Source organism: Mustela lutreola, chromosome 1, assembly GCF_030435805.1.
Source record: "Mustela lutreola isolate mMusLut2 chromosome 1, mMusLut2.pri, whole genome shotgun sequence".
NCBI classification, from domain to species: Eukaryota; Metazoa; Chordata; class Mammalia; order Carnivora; family Mustelidae; genus Mustela; species Mustela lutreola.
The window spans coordinates 27,968,844-27,986,667 of record NC_081290.1 but is presented as its reverse complement, the minus strand read 5'-3'; the positions used below and the strand labels follow the sequence as shown (position 1 = coordinate 27,986,667).

The 17,824-nt window shown below is 38.9% G+C and overlaps 2 protein-coding genes and 1 pseudogene across 2 annotated transcripts in view; 1 reads left to right on the top strand and 2 right to left on the bottom strand.

The window, feature by feature from the left end:
* CNGA1 (cyclic nucleotide gated channel subunit alpha 1) overlaps window positions 1-15,739 on the bottom strand; it is a 47,945-nt gene extending 32,206 nt beyond the window's left edge. The window contains exon 1 of the mRNA XM_059161982.1: window positions 15,641-15,739. The gene's annotated coding sequence lies outside the window, so the exon portion shown is untranslated. The remainder of the gene's footprint in view (window positions 1-15,640) is intronic.
* Window positions 10,355-11,742, bottom strand: LOC131824336 (tubulin alpha-1B chain-like; annotated as a pseudogene).
* An 11-nt stretch (window positions 15,740-15,750) lies between the features above and the next one.
* The window catches only part of NIPAL1 (NIPA like domain containing 1), a 28,163-nt gene continuing 26,089 nt past the window's right edge, over window positions 15,751-17,824 (top strand). Inside the window, exon 1 of the mRNA XM_059162013.1 lies at window positions 15,751-16,003. Coding sequence (XP_059017996.1) covers window positions 15,958-16,003 — 46 coding nt within the window. The 5' untranslated portion in view covers window positions 15,751-15,957. The remainder of the gene's footprint in view (window positions 16,004-17,824) is intronic.

Sequence of the window (17,824 nt, the reverse complement as noted above, 5' to 3'; positions counted from 1 at the left end):
ATGATGCATTTATAGCTGTGTCTTTCCCGCCAGACTTGAGAGCGGGCACCAATGAGCACTGGTTTTATGTCTATAGTATTTTAAATAACGTCTAGCACAAAATAAACAATGCAAAAAATTATTTTACTTTTGTTACTTCTTTTACTGCATGAATACTATGTCTACACTACATGTAGTGGTAATAAACATCTACACTCCATCATCATTTTAATGACTATATTTAAATAGCTATTTCTATGACAGTACAATGTGTATATTTATTATTCCCAGTTGCCTTTAGAATAATTTTATCATGTTCCCTAGAATGCAATGTGTTTTAAAAAGAGATTTCATTAGATGTATGAATTTTGGGGAGACTCAACATGCTTAATATATTAAAACTTTAAAAATCATATATCAAGGGACATCTGATTTATCAATAGCTTTTAAAAATCTACTTTGTACTCCATAATTTCCTTTAAATAAGCAATGCAAATTTCCTATTAAATACACTCTACAAATTTAAATTTTTATTTGTAAATAAGACCTAATTTTATTGTATTGACTAGTCATTACAAGCTTATAGAACTATTAATTTATACATTGATTTTTGTAGCCTATTATCTTATTGAACATTTTATTAGTTTTAATAGTTTTAAATTAATCTATTGAAGTTTTTGAGTAGACAATTATATTATCCATGGGTAATATTAATTTTATCTCTGCAAACTGTATACTTTGTTTTGTTTTCCTGTCTTACTGGGTTGAGTAGAAATCATAGAACAATGTTAGATAATATATCAGCACTCTTTGTCTTATTTCAGTCTCTAGAATTTCTTCTATTTTTGCCCATGATTTCAGATAAGTTGTATTTCTTATGTTAAAGCTTTTTTATTACTAATTTCCTATTTTATCAAAAATAGATGTTGAAATTTATCAATTGCCTTCTCATCAATTAAATCCATATGAATTAAAGCTAAATAGATTGGTACTTTGGAACATTTGTACATTTAAGAACCATTAGTATAATTTATAAACACTTGTACCACATAAAGAGTAGCCAGAGAATGTAGGCCGTGTACCTTTTTTGACGATATTTGCCTAGTTCATAGCATAGCTCGAAATCTTCACGCGGTAGTTGTCTGCTGAGGGGAAGGTACACTATGTTTCTCCTTTAAGAGATGTAGTTACCAGCTGTGGAAGGTTTGGTTAGTGCCACAGCCAAAACTTACAATATGGCCGCCCAGTTCCCATGTACTCTTTCCCAAGGAGAAAGGTTCTGGCATTATATGGATTTATTCCTTTGACCTATTGATGGGGACACAATAAGACAGTGACTGGCACACAATAGGTACTAAATAAATATTTGTTGAATAATTAATAAGTAAAAAAATATTTAAGTTATAAGTGGCATTTTTGGAAGTAGTTCTTGGACCCTTCTTTCAATTTTGCCTGTAATTTTTCATCAATTTGATTTTTACTTCTAAAATGAAATTTGGGGCATCTGGGTGGCTCAGTTGGTTAAGCAGCTGCCTTCAGCTCAGGTCATGATCACTGGATCCAGGGATCAAGTCCTGCATCCAACTCCCTGCTTACTGGAGAGCCTGCTTCTCCTTCTGCCTCTGCCTGCCGTTCTGCCTAATTGTGCTTTCTTTCTGTCAAATAAATAAATTAAATCTTTTAATTAATTAACTAGTTAATTAATTAAAATAAAATTTAGACATTCATTTTTGTAGAAAATAATCTATTTTATCCAGACTTTATTACACATACTGACTTCACAGCCTAAAAATTACCTCCTTGAAAAAGACAAAGATCGGAATCGCTATTTTGTTATCTTCACTTAAAGACGTATTTGACTATTCTTCCCCGCCAACCCTATTCCTGCTTTTTTTTCCTTTTCTTTTCTTTGTTATTTCTAAGGGGTAAGGCATTTAATTTAAACTTCACTTATTATTTCTAACTTTGACTGTGGGCAGAGAATGCAGCCTGTGCACTTCTTTGCCTTACTGAGATTATTCTATGATCAGAGTTTATAAACATTTCAAGTGTAGAGAAAAGAGGGTGTAATCCTCTGTGGTATATAAAGTGTAATCAATAACTATCAGGTCTTTTATTTCCAGTTATTCTGATACTCCCACCTCACCCTATCCTCTTTCGTCTCCCTGCTTGATCCAACAAAGACATAAGTGAAAGATGTATATGGAAAGAATGCCAAGAGAAGGAATGAATGTAATTGAACAAATTAAGGGGTATATAAACAAAAAGATTGAAATGTAAAAAGCCAACTGTAAGACATGTGTTTATTGATAGGAACATTTTAGAAACTTAGTTTAATAATGTCTAACTCTCGAATATAGAATGAAATGGCAAGAATTCATAATCCTGTAACCTTCGCACAACAAAAAATGATAAAGAATAACTTTTTTAAGATTTTATATATATATTTATTTATTTATTTGAGAGAGAGCGAGAGCGAGAGAGAATGATCGGGGTGAGGGGCAGAGGGAGAAGCAGACTCCCAACTGAGCAGGGAGACTGATGAGGGGCTCAATCCTAGGACTTTGGGATCATGACGCTAACAGAAGGCAGATGCTTAACCCACTGAGCCACCCAGGTGCCCCTAAAGAGTAGTTTTTAAATTTATAAAAACAAAACATGATGGGGTGCCTGGGGCACTCAGTGGGTTAAGCATCTGCCTTCGGCTCAGGTCATGATCTCAGGGTCCTGGGATGGAGCCCCACATTGGACTCTCTGCTCAGTGGGGAGCCTGCTTCCCCCTCTCTGCCTGCCTCTCTGCCTATTTGTGATCTCTGTCTGTCAAATAAATAAATAAAATATTTTAAAAAATAAAATAAGACATGACAGTAACAAAAAGTCTAATTAAAATATACATGTCTATCATGGAGAATTAAGAAAAGAAGGTAAGGTGATTTCAATTTGGGCTCCATCACACAACAGTAATACTTTGCCTTCAGAAACCCACTTAATCTCTTTAAACCACTTATTTATCTCTAAAAGGGAGTGTGCAGAGTGCTATAATAAGTTTATAAAGTACCTAAAACTTAAGAAGTTCTCAATGAGCTCATATTTTCAGGAGTTAATTTTTTATTAAGATTTTATGAATTTAATGGTGTTCAATCTCCAAACATTGGAAAGAGAAAGAAAACCCAGTATATGCTACTTCCTTTGCAGAAAGACAAATCTGCCAAAGTTATTGTTTCTGAGTTCTAAAAATGAACTTGAAATTTGCAAAAGGGATGTGGTATTTACTGTGTTGTGATATCCAGATTAGTAGACTCCTATTACCAGGTCTTTATTTATTATTATGTTTAACTAAAAGTGTATTTTAGTAGAATATTCACTTGTCGGTGAAAAATACAAGCAATCACCAGCTGTAAATAGAAAGTACGTAAGACAGAAAACAAAGCAAATGCTGATATTTTAATAAATCAAAACAGAGGTAGAAGCATTATGTGAAAATACAACAGTAATTACTACTGGGTTCTTACCTTTGGTTGCTTAAGCAATATATCTTTGTCTTCTAGAAATGGAAGTCAATGGCATATCCAAAATAAACAGGGATAGAGTATAAATCTTGACATTGTCAAAATCCGGTTCCTATTATTTTAAATAATAAATCTGCTGGTCTTTTTCTTTTCTGTAATTATGTGCAAATGGCTAGTTTTCCTACCTAATCATTCCCAAGGAAAGAAACAGTTCTGTGGCATTGGCAAAGGAGGATTTTCATGGGTCATTATTGGATTTGCGGATTTATATACGGATGAAAATAACAGCAACCAAATCACCATTATCCTTAGCTTGACCCGGAGCTTATTAATATGTATGAGTTAGAGATAAAAGGGGGTTGCTCAGAGCTTCACCTCTTGACAAATCTGAAAGTGAAGTTAGCCAAGGGTTATAGTGCCTAATGGATTTTATTAAAGTTACACTATCAATTCACCCAGGGTTATAATCCTGAAAGAATTGTTTGGGTTTAGGGATGCCTGGGTGGCTCAGTCAGTTCAGTGTCTACCTTCAACTCAGGTCATGATCCTAGGGTCCTGCGACTGAGTCCCACATGGGGCTCCCTGCTTGGAAGGGATCCTGCTTCTCCTGCTGCTCTGCCTGTTTGTGCTTTCTCTATCTCTGACAAATAAAGTGAATAAAATCTTTTTCAAAAAAAAAGAAGGAATTGTTTAGATTTTTTGCAATATATGATTAAATTTTTAAATACAGTGCGATCTTATTAAAAATTATTAAAACTATTAAAAACTATTAAAATATAGAGTGAATTATTTATTCATTTTGTGAAAGAATTGCATGTGTGAAACATACCTGACCAAGAGATAAAATGAGTCTGAGCTTGCCTGAAAGGATAGTTCTTAGTTCAGCTGTGCAAAAAACATTAAGTTATGCCAGTTAGCATCTCAGTGTTATTCTAATGACCAAAAAAAATTTTCCCTAAGAATTTTTAGTGCAACATTTGACAATTTTACATAGTCTCAAAACTTTGGCTTATGACTGAAATTCGTGAACAATCTGAAATATTCTCTCCATTTAGCAAAATTGCTTTCATTTCTATCAGCTCCCAAAATACATCTTTCTTTCTCCAGTACTTGCACTATATGTCCTGCTGAGTAATTAGTCGCTGAACAACCCAGTTAATGTTTGCCGTTCCAGTTGGATGACCTCCGCACCCAGTGGGCTCCAAGGTCCTCAAAATGGGAGATCCCCCACGGTACCTGACAGAGAAGATTAGCGGAGTACTGAGTACTCTTTTCTTTTGGAAAGTTGGCTTTTGGGTTCTAGAATTTTAAAAGTAATATTTAATTTCTGATTATAAAAGAAAATATGTTTCATAAAACATGGCTATTACAGAAAGGAAGAAAATAAAACTAAAATGGGTTTACCTTACTCATATTCTTATCATGATCAATATTAACATTTTGGTTCATACTCTCATATGTAGTTTTTATATAAAATTATTCTGGTTTTATTAATATTATAATATTTTTTTATTTTTTATTACTAAATATGTACCCAAAAGTGTCCTTTCAAAGACTGCATCACATTCTATGATATTCTATTATTACATAATTTATGGATAGATTTCAATTTCATTGGACATTTTTCTTCTGGTATAAATTTTTCAAAAGGAATGTTCTTATTTTTAAATCATTATGCACAACTGTGATCACTTATTATTTTCTTAGGAATGAGATTACTAGAATAAAGTGTATTACCATTACTTCAAATTTGTATTGCCAGTATAATTTCCAGAAAATCTGGTTACCTGTTTGACTGTATAACATTAAGTAAACGACTGCCATTTGTAATTTGTTGACTTCTTTCAATTTTTCAACCAGTATGTTACCAATATACTATTTTAGCCTACTTTTTTGTAACTTAGTTATAACACATAGCCTTTAAACTGCTAGAATGTGTGTTTTTGATAAAACCACTCCATTACACACTTCCTCCAAACTAACCAATGTAGTCACTTAGGTCACAATTTAGTTTTATGCTAAAATGTTATTGTTTCAGTCTCTCTCTCTCTCTCTCTCTCTCTCTCTCTTTTTTTTTTTACAATGCATGCTTATTATCTTAATTTCAGTCTGGGTGTGTCAGTCTCTTTAAGCAGAATTACATAATCTGCTTAGGAAAATAAACCCCTTGCTTTGCATAACACAGAGGTATCTTAAACCCATCTCTATGAAATTAATTGAAAACATTTCAAAAAGCATGAAATGGTAGTAAATATTGAAATCACCTATAGAAAGGATAGTAAGGAATGAAGAGACACACAAAGAGAACCCCCCACTCCTCTCCCCACTGAAACCCTCAGTTTGTTTCCCGGAGTCCAGAATCTCTCATGGTTCGTCTCTCTCTCTCTGATTTCTCCCCCTTCGGATTTCCCTCCCTTCCTCCACGGTATTGCTTATGTTCCACATATGAGCAAAACCATATACTAATTGTCTTTCTCTGCTTGACTTACTTCGTTTAACATAATCCCCTCCAGTTCCATCCGCGTGGTCGCATTCATCCTTTGTGATGGCTGAGTAATATTCCATTGTATATATGGACCACATCTTCTTCATCCATTCATCCGTTGAAGGACAGCTCAGCTCCTTCTACAGTTTGGCTATTGTGGCCGTTGCTGCTATGAACATGGGGGTAGCTGTGCCCCTTCTTTTCACAACATCTGTATCTTTGGGGTAAATACCCAGTAGTGCAATGGCTGGGTCATAGGGTAGCCCTATTTTTAACCTGCTGAGGAACCCACACTGTTTTCTAAAGTGACTGCACCAATCTGCATTCTCTAGACCTATCTCTTATGTGAAAGATAAAACTAAAACAAATACACCTGAAAATAAAACAAGATGACGAGATTGGGACTTTGTTCATGGAATATTCATTTTCTCATGGATTGTTTCTTATTTGAAACTTTCTTAAATGATTTAATGAATTAAATAGTTGGAGCAATAATTTTAATCAAAATTTCTTCCTCCTGCCCATTTAACTTCCAGTTGACATCATGAAACTTTACAGAACTTGTGATTATAAAACAGTTCTTGCCCCAGTGAATGTTAATGCGAGGTCTTCGAGCGCAATGGTCCAGAAAGAATTCTTGAGACATTTGCAGTGCAACTTACTAAGTTCATTTAAGTAGTACAGGGGCAGGACCCTTGGGCAGAAAGACCTGCACATTTTGCCCTCTGAGGCTGGTGGTTATTGACTTAGTAATCAAAGAGAAGGGGGCATGCAGGAAGTATCAGATTACTTTGAATTTCTTTGAATTTCCATGCCTAAAACTAATTTTGCAAGATTCCTGTGCTGCTTATCATTCCGTTCAATATTAACTCTTGGTGAAATATACAGGCAGTGGTGAGACCCTTAAGGAATGTAGCAAATAGCAAATACTTGATCCTCATCCAAACTGTGCAAGCTTTAGGTCAGCCTTCTGGGCTAAGGGTAAATATTTTCCTGCCTCAAAATCAAATCCCTCAACCAGTCTCTCTCTCCCTCCATCTCTCTCTCTCTCTCTCTCTCTCTCACACACACACACACAATTCTTTACCTCTTTGGAATGACTCGTTTGTTTTATCTCAAATGCACCTTTCTTTACCATCTCTCACACTTCTTTCTTCTACCTTTCCCCCTCCAAATCCACAATTAATTAATTTTAGGGACACCTGGGTAGCTCAGTGGGCTAAAACCTCTGCCTTCAGCTCTGGTCATGATCGCAGGGTCCTGGGATCGACCCCCGCATCGGGCTCTCTGCTCAGCAGGAAGCCTGCTTCCTCTTCTCTCTCTCTCTCTCTCTGTCTGCCCCTCTGCCTACTTGTGGTCTCTGTCTGTCAAATAAATAAATAAAATATTTTTTTAAAAAAGGATGAACTTTTTATTATCCCAATTCTCCAGGTAATGCTCTTCAGCTGTGTAGTCTAGAGACAAAATGACTTAATCTTCCTGAATTTCCATTTCCTCTGTGGAATGAAAATGTAATGCCTACTTCATTAGGTTTTTGTGAAGATAAATGGAGCAAGGTTATAGAGTGTCACACACTTTTGGTATACACAGTCAATGTTCTCTCCCTCTCCTTCCCTTTTCTCTGAGCTCTTAGACTGCATCTAAAGCTTCGCTGCCCATGGATGAGGTCTTACCAGTCCTCGATATGTTGTCATGGGACTCCTGGAAGCCAGGTACATGCAGCTATTAATAGCTAACTTATGTAAAGCTGTAGAACCATTATTTATATCTTGTTTCTAAATAATTTATTATATAATTCTTGTAAAGTATGATCAAGTGAAATAATTCTTTTTTTTTTTAATGAAAATCTGTTTTTTGTGTGTAGAGCACTTAACAATGTGAAATACTAATCGTTCGTAAAGGCATAGAATTTGTTCAAGTGTTCCTTTGTTCATTCAACATATAATTCCTAAGCACCACACTGTACTAGGCACTGTTTGAAGGTCTGGGAGAACACACAGCCTTTCCCTTAGAGACAATAACCAAAGAAGAGATTTTTACAATACAAGATAGTTAAGAGCTGAGGAAGCACTTACAAGGAGCTCCAAGATTTGGGGAGGAGAAGAACTAGACCGGAAGACTGCCACGGGAAAATTATCTCCGCTGAAATTGAAGGTAAATAGGAATGTTGTTTTCACACATTAAACGTACATACTAGGATATTCAAAGGGTGAGACTGTGCTTTATTTTGTTTTGTTTTGTTTTCCCCTCCAAAGTGTGATGAGCTTGACCTAGCCCATCTATCCATGGATTTCTTTTCTTGGGACCTGCAGTAACCTTGACTGATGGAAAGAACAGAGCCACATTGGATTACCTGTTTAGTAGGCTACTTTTAGTCTGGTTCCGGGTCTTGCTTGGTCAGCTCCCTTTAATCTTTATAATCCTATTTAAACTGCCTCTAACTATAAATGCTCATTTGCATGACATTGACTCCTGTATTTTCATTTCAAAAATCACGTGATTCCAGGGATTCTGGCTCTTGACCCTAGATTATTAAATATTTGATAGTCTGCCTTCCAACCCACCAAGACTTTTAGCCAGAGTGGTCAGCGATGTCTTTGCAGCATTTATAACCATAATAATTAAATGTCATGTAATTAATTGTTTAATGTTTGTCTTCCCTGTAAGAAATGTAAACACCAAGGAGCCAGGCCCTGTGTCTGTGTTGTTCATCACTGTGTCTCTACTGTCTACCATCATTCTATAGTAACTGATATTACAAGACCTCCTTATAAATTGCTATGCAAATTAAATAAAATGTTTATTATTATGTCTGAATTTAACTGGCCTCAGAAACTTACAGAATTTTGATTAATCCTCATATATATAAGGAGAAGCTGAGTCATGGAATTTTAGCACCTGATGTTCTTAGAATATTGGAAATAATAAACTTTGGAGTCAGACTAATGTAGACTTGCATCCTTGATCTTGGGCAAATTTTTTAACTCCTCTGAGGCTCTGTTTTTTTCCTCAGTATAATGGGACAACTTCCTTGTTTCAAGTTATAGTAATTAGAATAATCTACATTAAAACTCTTCCCACAGTCTCTGGCACAAATCAGGCCCTCATTATGTAATTATTAAGATTATTATTATTTTACTGAGAAATAGTTCCTGAAGCCCACACTATTAGTAATTTGCTGCTAGATATCAGGTAAACAACAGAATTAGATAGAGAAAATCTCAAAAGGATTCAGCGTAAAAATGACTCTGTCATGCAGAAGTGTGTAGTTGTCCCAGAGGAGTTTAAGTCTTTTATTTTTTTTAAATTTAATTTAATTTTTTTTTCAGTAAAAAAGATTCAAAATTCAAGATTCGCTGTTTATGCACCACACCCAGTGCTTAAGTCTTTTAGGTAAATATGAAAACATTTCAAATTTTGAAATGTTTGTGCCTTCAGGATGCTAGGATTCTGCAGAATCTACAGTGGAAATATGGTTGCTTACTTACCTTCCTAAAACTAGCTTTGGATTCAGCTTTCTCAGATAAGCCAAATCTTCTATATGATACCTAACTTTTAAAATTTGGTCACTGTGCCCCTTCTCCCACAGGCCCACCCCTAACATGAGCAGGACTGAGTGAGGCAAGAGAACACATAGAGGCCTACATAACACATGTCTAAATATTTAAAATCAAGTTAATGAAGTATTAAATAAAATGTGTTTTGTTTTCACCTTGAAAAACACCTTTGTAATATATATATATATATATATATATATATATAATCTGTAAAATAGATTGTTTTAACACAATTGAAACTTGGCTCAATGTCACAGATAACTGGATTTAATTTTTTTTGAACATTTTATTTATTTATTTGACAGACAGAGATCACAAGTAGGCAGAGAGGTAGGTAGAGAGGTGGGGGGGGGAAGCAGGCTCCCCACCGAGCACAGAGCCCGATGCGGGGCTCAATCCCAGGACCCTAGGATCATGACCTGAGCCGAAGGTAGAGGCTTTAATCACTGAGCCACCCAGGCGCCCCTGGATTTAATTATTTTATGTGTCTGGGTGGGCCTATTGGTGGGCCAGGGATATTCACTAAGTAATAAAATAAAGATATACACAAATGATAATTGACTATATATTACATACAATTTATTTTTCTACCTTTTCAGGAAAATTACTAAATGCCTTATAATAATCATGATTTTACATTATTTGTGTTCTATTGATAGTAGGGCCAAGTTTGATAATCTTTTTTTCTTAAAGCCTTTACTTTGAGACACGATGGACAATGGAAAAACCTTATAGGTAGACATGGAAAAGTAAGATGTGATCACAGTTAAAAGTGAAGCAATCTAATTAGACAGCTTTAATGCCTGTCCACTAATGTAGAAGCTGAAATTCTGAGTGTGACCTGTTGTAGGGCTGAAAGGAATGGAAATTAGTATTCCGCTCCTTCTTATTCACCCTCTCCTTCAACAGAATCTACACCAACATCCTGATAATCCTTCTCAAGGGTGGCCATGTCCTCATGGGCATCAGAAAACTCTCTTTCCTCCATGTCCTCCCCCACATACCCATGAACAAGGGCACACTTGGCATACAGCAGGTGGAACTTGTGGTCCAGGTAAGACCAGGCCTCAGCGATGGCTCTAGTGTTGCTCAGCATGCGCACAGCTCGCTGTACTTTGGCCAAGTCTCCACCAGGTACCACGGTGGGAGGCTGGTAATTAATGTCCACTCTGAAGCCCGTGGGGCACCAGTCCACAAACTGGATGGTACACTTGGTCTTGGCAATGGCAGCACTGATGTCTTTGGGAACCACATCACCACAGTACAAAAGGCAGCAACCCAGGTATTTACTATGGAGGGATCACATTTCACCATCTGGCTGGCTGGCTCAAAGCATGAATGCATTGGTGATCTCTGCTATAGAAAGCAGTTCATGGTAGGCTTTGCAGATGAGATGACAGGAACATATGTGGCCTGAGGGAAGTGCATGTGGGGGGATAGGACTCCAGGTTGGTCTAGAATGCTGTCAGATCAACATGCAGGGCTCCATCAAATCTGGGGAAGTGGTGATAGAAGAAATACCTCGCTAATAAGGTGGTTAAGGTTATTGTAGGTTGGGCATTCAATATCCAGGTTTCTATGACAGATGTCATAGATGGCCTCATGGTCTACCATGAAGGCACAATCAGAGTGCTGCAGGGTGGCCTGGGTAGTAATGATGGAATTGTAGGGCTCAACTACAGCTGTGCAAATCTAGAGGTCTAAATGGAGAACTCCAGCTTGGACTTCTTGCCATAATCGACAGAGAGACGTTCTATCAGCAGGGAGGTGAACCTTGAACAAGTTCCCTTCCAAAACTGTGTAAAACCAAAAAGCTTTGCATGCAGTGGTCAGCCAATTTCTGAATTTGGTTCATAACAAGGTCAATGATCTCCTTGACAGTGGTGTAGTACCCTCAGACATAGTTATTAGCAGCATCTTCCTTGCCTGTGATGGGCTGCTCAGGGTAGAAAAGCTGGCAGTCAGTCCCAGTGTGAACTTTACCAATGACTGTGGGTTCCAGGTCTACAAACACTAAGAAGGTATTGAAGGTGTGCTTGCCAGATCCCATCTCACTGAACAAGGTGTTGAAGGAGTCATCTCCTCCTCCAGTGGTCTGCTCATTTTCCATCTGGCCATTAGGTTGGAAGTATTCCGGGCAATAGAGTTCTCAATAGGCATTGCCAATCTGGAAACCCGCCTGGCCAATGTGGATGAAGATACGCTCATGCATGGTAGCTACGGGTAGCAAGGGCAGGTGACAGGAGCAGACATTAGTCCCAGTTACCATCCCTGATAAGCTAGGAGTCAAGGTTAAGTAATGCACTCAAGTTAGATCATACTTCTTGAGTCATCATAGAGTTTACATCATTTTGTTAATTTCTCTGTAGGCAATCTTTGTATTGTTTGCCAATACAACTCATAAAATGATACTTAGATTTAGAAATAAATCATAAATTTTAAATAACATGTTTCAACATTGCACTTGGCTCTTATAAGTCATCTATATTATGGACTTGGCTTTGTTGTGACAATGTAGCTTGATTCCAAACTGGACAAAAGATATGAAATCACTGTCTTCAAAATATTGCACAATAGCATGCGAGTGTGATATTTGAGAGAAGGGGAGAAAATGAGTTGAACCCTGCCCAAAGGCAATTTATGAACTATGACAAAATGAGATAAAGCAGAACCCAATGGTCTAGCTTAGTTGAGGAGCCTGAAATATGATCTTGGAGACCAAAGTGGTTAGAATTGCAGAACAGAGTTCCAGAGAGGAGGAAACTGTGCAGACAAAGAGCTCCAGAAATCTGCAAAGAGGTCTTCTCAAGTCTTTGGTGGAATAAAATAAAATAAAATGCATCTTCATGTCATTTACAAGAAATGGCTTTTTAAAAAGATTTTATTTATTTGTTAGAGAGAGAGCATGAACTGGAGGAAGAGGGAGAGACAATCTGAAGCAGACTCCATGCTGAGTCAAGAGCCCAACCCCAGGGCTCAATCTCACCACCACAAGATCATGACCTGAGCCAAAACCCAGTCTGCTGCTCAACCCACCCAGGAGCCCCATGTACAAGAAATGTTTTAAACAGAGAGGTACGGGGATAGAAGAAAGTAGAACGTGTAAACTCTAGTAATAAAACAGCTGGTTTAGCTATATTAGTATCAAAGTAAATTCAAATCAAAAAGTTATTATTAGAAATACACAAGAACATTGAATAATGATTGAAGTGTCAATTGATTAAGAAGTTATAACAACCCAACTTGTATGTGCACCTAATGACAAATCTTCAAAAATTCATGAAACAAAAACTGGCATCACTAAATTTGTAGACAAACTCACAACTGCATGTGATTTTAATACTTTATTCTCAGTAATTGATAGGACGAATTTAAAAATCAGTAGTAAACTAGATCTTGAGCAACGAATTTGTCCTGACATTTATGTAACACTATACCCAACAATGGCAGAATTTATATTTTAAATTTTACTTGGCACATTCACCAAGACAAGCCATATGGTGGGCCAGATGCCAAATCTCAGTAAATTTCAGAGGGCTGTAAGTATAAAGAATATATTCTATGTTCAAAACAGAATTAAATCAGAAATCAATAGTAGGAGGGAATCTGGAAAATCTCCAAATATGTGGAAATGAAGCAACATACTCCAAAATAGCCCATGGTCAAAGAAGAAATCACTAGGAAAGTTTTAGAATACTCTGAACTAAATGATAAAAAAAAAAAAAAAATCAAAATTTGCTGTATGCAGCTAAAGCAGTATTTGAAGGCAAATTAGTTTTAAATGTTTGAATTAGAAGGAGTAAAGTTTTAAAAATAAATGCTCTTCCCTGATATGAGGAAGTTGAGAGGCAAGGTGGAGGGTTTTGGGGGTAGGAAAGGAATAAATGAAACATGATGGGATGAAGAGGGAGACAAACCGGAAGAGACTCTTAATCTCTCAAAACAAACTAAGGGTTGTGGGGAGGAGGGTGGGGAGAGGGTGGTTCAGTTACAGGCTTTGGGGAAGGTACATGCTATGGTGAGTGCTGTGAAGTGGGTAAACCTGGCGATTCACAGACCTGTACCCCTGGGGCCAATAATACATTATATGTTAATAAAAAAATAAAAATAAAATAAAAAATTAAAATCAATGATCTATGTTTCCACCTTAGAAACTAGAAGTAAATTAAAGTCGGTGTAGAAGGAAAGAAGTAAAAATAAAATAATAAGTAAATGTATCGAATACATAATAATGATAATAAAAATGATAGCAGAAGCTAATGAAATCTTAGAAGTCAGTAAAGAAAATCAAGATAAGAGCTGGTTCTGGGAATAATTAATAAAGGGCACCTGGCTGGCTCAGTAGTGGAGCATGAGACTCTTGATCTCGGGGTTATAAGTCCGATTACTTGAAAGTAAAATTTTTAAAGAAAATAAAAAATGAATCAAAACCTCCTAGAAGACTAATTGAGAAAAAAAAAGGGATCACAAATTCTCAACTGTAGACTTGGCACGGTTCACTGGTGGGCCAGCTGGAGATTTTTTGATGCTCCTTTTTTGGTTATATAAACACCATACTTTTGGGGGGAATAAAAATCCCCCAAATAAATGTCACTCAAGACAGTCTATGGTGCTGTAACAGCATAATATCCAAAATCATCCAGAAATAGGCAGTGAAGGAAAATATAAAGTTCTGCTTAGGCAACAGTTAAACTGAGAAAACAAAGATCCTAAATAAGGTTAAATATTTTTTTTGAAAGGTTAAATATTTATTTTTCTCCTTCTTATCAGAACTGAGAAAGAAGAATTACAGCAAAGTACCTCCTACCTAAAATAGACCTTAATAAGAAATGGGAATCCAATTTTTATAAGAAATCATCTGGGTGGTACATTTTTAGTGGGTTTGTTTAAAAAAAAAAATCCAATTAGCAAATAGGATAAGAACATAGACTCTGAAGCCAGACTTCATTAGTTAGCATTCCAAATCTACCACTTGCCAGCTATGTGTCCATAAACAAGTTACTTAATGTCTGTTTGCCTCTCTTTACTCATCTGTAAAGTAGGGGTTAATAATATTATTGTCAATCCATTATAATTTAAAAGGCAAATATTTATACGTGCTTAAAATAACTCACACAGGTGCCAAATAATTAATAAATAATACTTTAGATCACATTTACAATCATCATCAATCTTTAATCAAAGCAAGTTTTTCAAGTCTGATGTTCAAACAAAACGTTTAAATAGAAATCTAAGTTCTAAAACTTACTGTCCAAATTTTGGCATAAATCGCCCTCCCTTCCAATTTTCACCTAGTCCCCCCCATGATATTCCTTCTCCACCAAGCCATCCACACATAAAAGCGTGTGCCTCCTATTGTTGAACTGACTGTTCTTAACTCTTCGTTTATCAGCCTGAGAACAAGAAAAGCAAGATTGAGGCCGCTGTCATGAAACTCTTAGGTAATAAAGTTAATAGCACTGTTCATAGTACCTAGAGCAAAGGCAAGGTGAGCAGAGGAGAGATTTTTCATTGTTGAAGTCCCAGGACACAGAGACATCCCACTTACGGCAAAGGTTTTAACAGGATTTATACCCACTTCATACCAGATAATCACCTACCACCAGGCCTTTCACCAACTCATTGGTTAAGTTACTTAACCTTGCTCGGATCCCTCATCTGTAAAAAGTGGCCATTAAAAGACTAGGTTGTGAGATACAATGGGTGCCCACATACGCATGGCAAAGAATATCATAAATGTTAGCTACTTCTATTTTGTGGGAATCAGTCATTTCCGTTTGAGCCTTGTCTCTGCTTTAGGATTTATGGTAATAATTGCAGGACTTAGAAAAAAGGGCTTTGGAGGACATGAGTTTTAAGCCGAGGGACCGCGGGGAGAATCTGATAGCACCAGAAGGGCAAAATCTGTTAGAATCAGCTTAAGCCTGGTCATCAGAGCTGAAGCCCAATGGCCGGCAACTTCCTTGCAGAGCGGTTAACATCTGCAGCAGGGCCCTCGGGAAATTTCTGGACCTCGGAAGAAGGCAGAAGGGGTGCTCAGCACAGCCTTTACTCCACTAAATTGCCGCAGAGTTGGCCCGTGGCCTGCACGCTCCGGGGGGCGTCTTTACCCTGAGAAGTGTCCACTGCACGGTTCCAGCCGCAGAGCCGAGAGCCGGCGGGAGCTGCCGCCAGCCCCACGAGGGACCAGGCTCTGCCGCCGAGGTCCACACCCGAAGCACTGGGTCCCAGCCTCCGACCTCGGGGGCGTGGCTCGCGAGGAGGTTCACCCCTCCCATTGGCTAAGGCTGCCCCGGGGGGCGGAGTGAACGCGCGCCAGTCCCGGACCCTACAGCTCCGCCGCGTTGTGGGTCCCGGGGCAGGAGGAGTAGCTTGGGTGGAGGAGGAGGAGGGAGAGCCTGCTGGGAGAAGCCCCGACTGGGGGGCCATGGGGGGACAGGTGAGGCTGCCGCCTGAAGAGCCCTGCCAAAAAGGTGAGTGACTGTCCCCAGCCGAGGGACCTGGCCCCGGGGTGGTGATGAGACCGGGTGGGCGGTCCCGGGTCCTTGGTTTACTCATTCAGGCTCTGGGCCAGTGAGTAGATATGTACTGGTGCGCGCAGTATGCCAGGCTCTGGGGAAGCCAGAGCCGGACGAGATAGACAGACGGGGCTCCCCCTCTGGTGCAGGAGGCAGTCCCATGTAGATTGCAGCGTGCTGGGCGTCGCGACGGGGAAAATCGGGGTGCTGGGGGGGAAGACTCCTGCGTCTCGTCTGAGAAAGGCGCTTCCTCTGACTCAGACTCGCTCCTGGAGTCCGCGTTCGAAGTCACCCGGTGGGCAGAGGGGCGTGCCTCGGGACGGGGCGGGAGTCGGTGTTGCGCCCTGCGTGGGCTCCTCGAGGGTCAGACAGTGCGCGAACTCAGGCGCGCTGGGCCTCGCGGGGAGGGCGCTGGACCCTCCCGGGCCGCCCACGTCTCTCTTCTGTCTTCGAGATGAAAACTTTCCCAACCCTGCTGGCCTCGCGTCTGACTCGCCGTGCAGTCACTTCTTGGCTACTTCAGGCGAGAGCCCAACGGGAGAGGAGGCGGGGAACTGGGCTCAGTCACTGGTAGGTTTGTCACTGTCCGCCAGGCTGGGGTTTCGGCCCCCAGGCGAATCCTGAAGAATCGCTGGGCCAGGCCGCTTGCCCTTTGCCAGGTGTTTGATCGCTGCCTGGCTTTCTAAAGTCACACACAGTACAGAAGGCCCGTGTGAGCCAGGATCGAAGTAGGACGGAATACTGGGAGCGTGCCCCTGACGGGAAGGGTGTGTCTCAGCTGAAATGACAGTTTTCAACGTGTGAAGGCGAAGGCTGATTTCTAATTTACCTGGTAAGGACAAGAAGAGGGACGAGTGAGGGGCGTGGCAAGAATGCTTTTCCAAATTCGCTAACAACTTGAGGTTTCCTCTCCTCTAGTCTCCTCCAAATTCTTCTTCTTATTATTATTATTATTTATTTTCTATGACCCTGCAATTGCACTACGGGGTATTTACCCCAAACATACAGATGTAGTGAAAAGAAGGACCATCTGTACCCCAATGTTTATAGCAGCAAAGGCCACAGTTGCCAAATTGTGGAAAGAACCAAGATGCCCATTAATGGACGAATGGATAAGGAAGATGTGGTCCAAATTATTCCTTGATGCAGAGTTTACATTTTAAAAAGGGAGGCCTGGGGGAGTTGGAGGGAGTGTCAGTGAACGAGTCGAAACTATGCTAGCAAGAGAGAGAAGGAACACAAAGAGAAAATGCCTGAAAAACTCACAAATTACTCCAAAGATGAAGTTTTGGAAGTTGTTACTAGAGTAGCTGGATCTGAAATTATTTCCTAGATAGATTGCATGATCTTTGTCTAAATAATTCCTAAGCCAGTAAGTCAGACTGTTAATAGTATATCCACCCTTATTTACCCAAGGGATCTGTGAGTAAGGAGGGTTTGTGAATTACACTTGCTTGTTTGAACTTAGATGTTTTTCCTGCTTTACTCGTGCATTTAGTTCCAACAAGATGTATTCAAACTCAGTGCTTAATTCCTATGATTAATTATAATATTGTGTGGGGAAGACTTGAGAGAAATCCGAATCCTTATCAATAGTGGGAAGAGATTAGGCTTTGGCATCTGTCTTCTCAACTATACCTGAACGTCCTTGAGTCTTCATCCTAAACCAGGAATAATTTGTACAGTTTACAGTTGTCCGATTATATATGAAGCACACGGCTCAGAGCTTGACATGGAGTAACAGCTCAATTTTCATTCATACATTCATCCAAATAA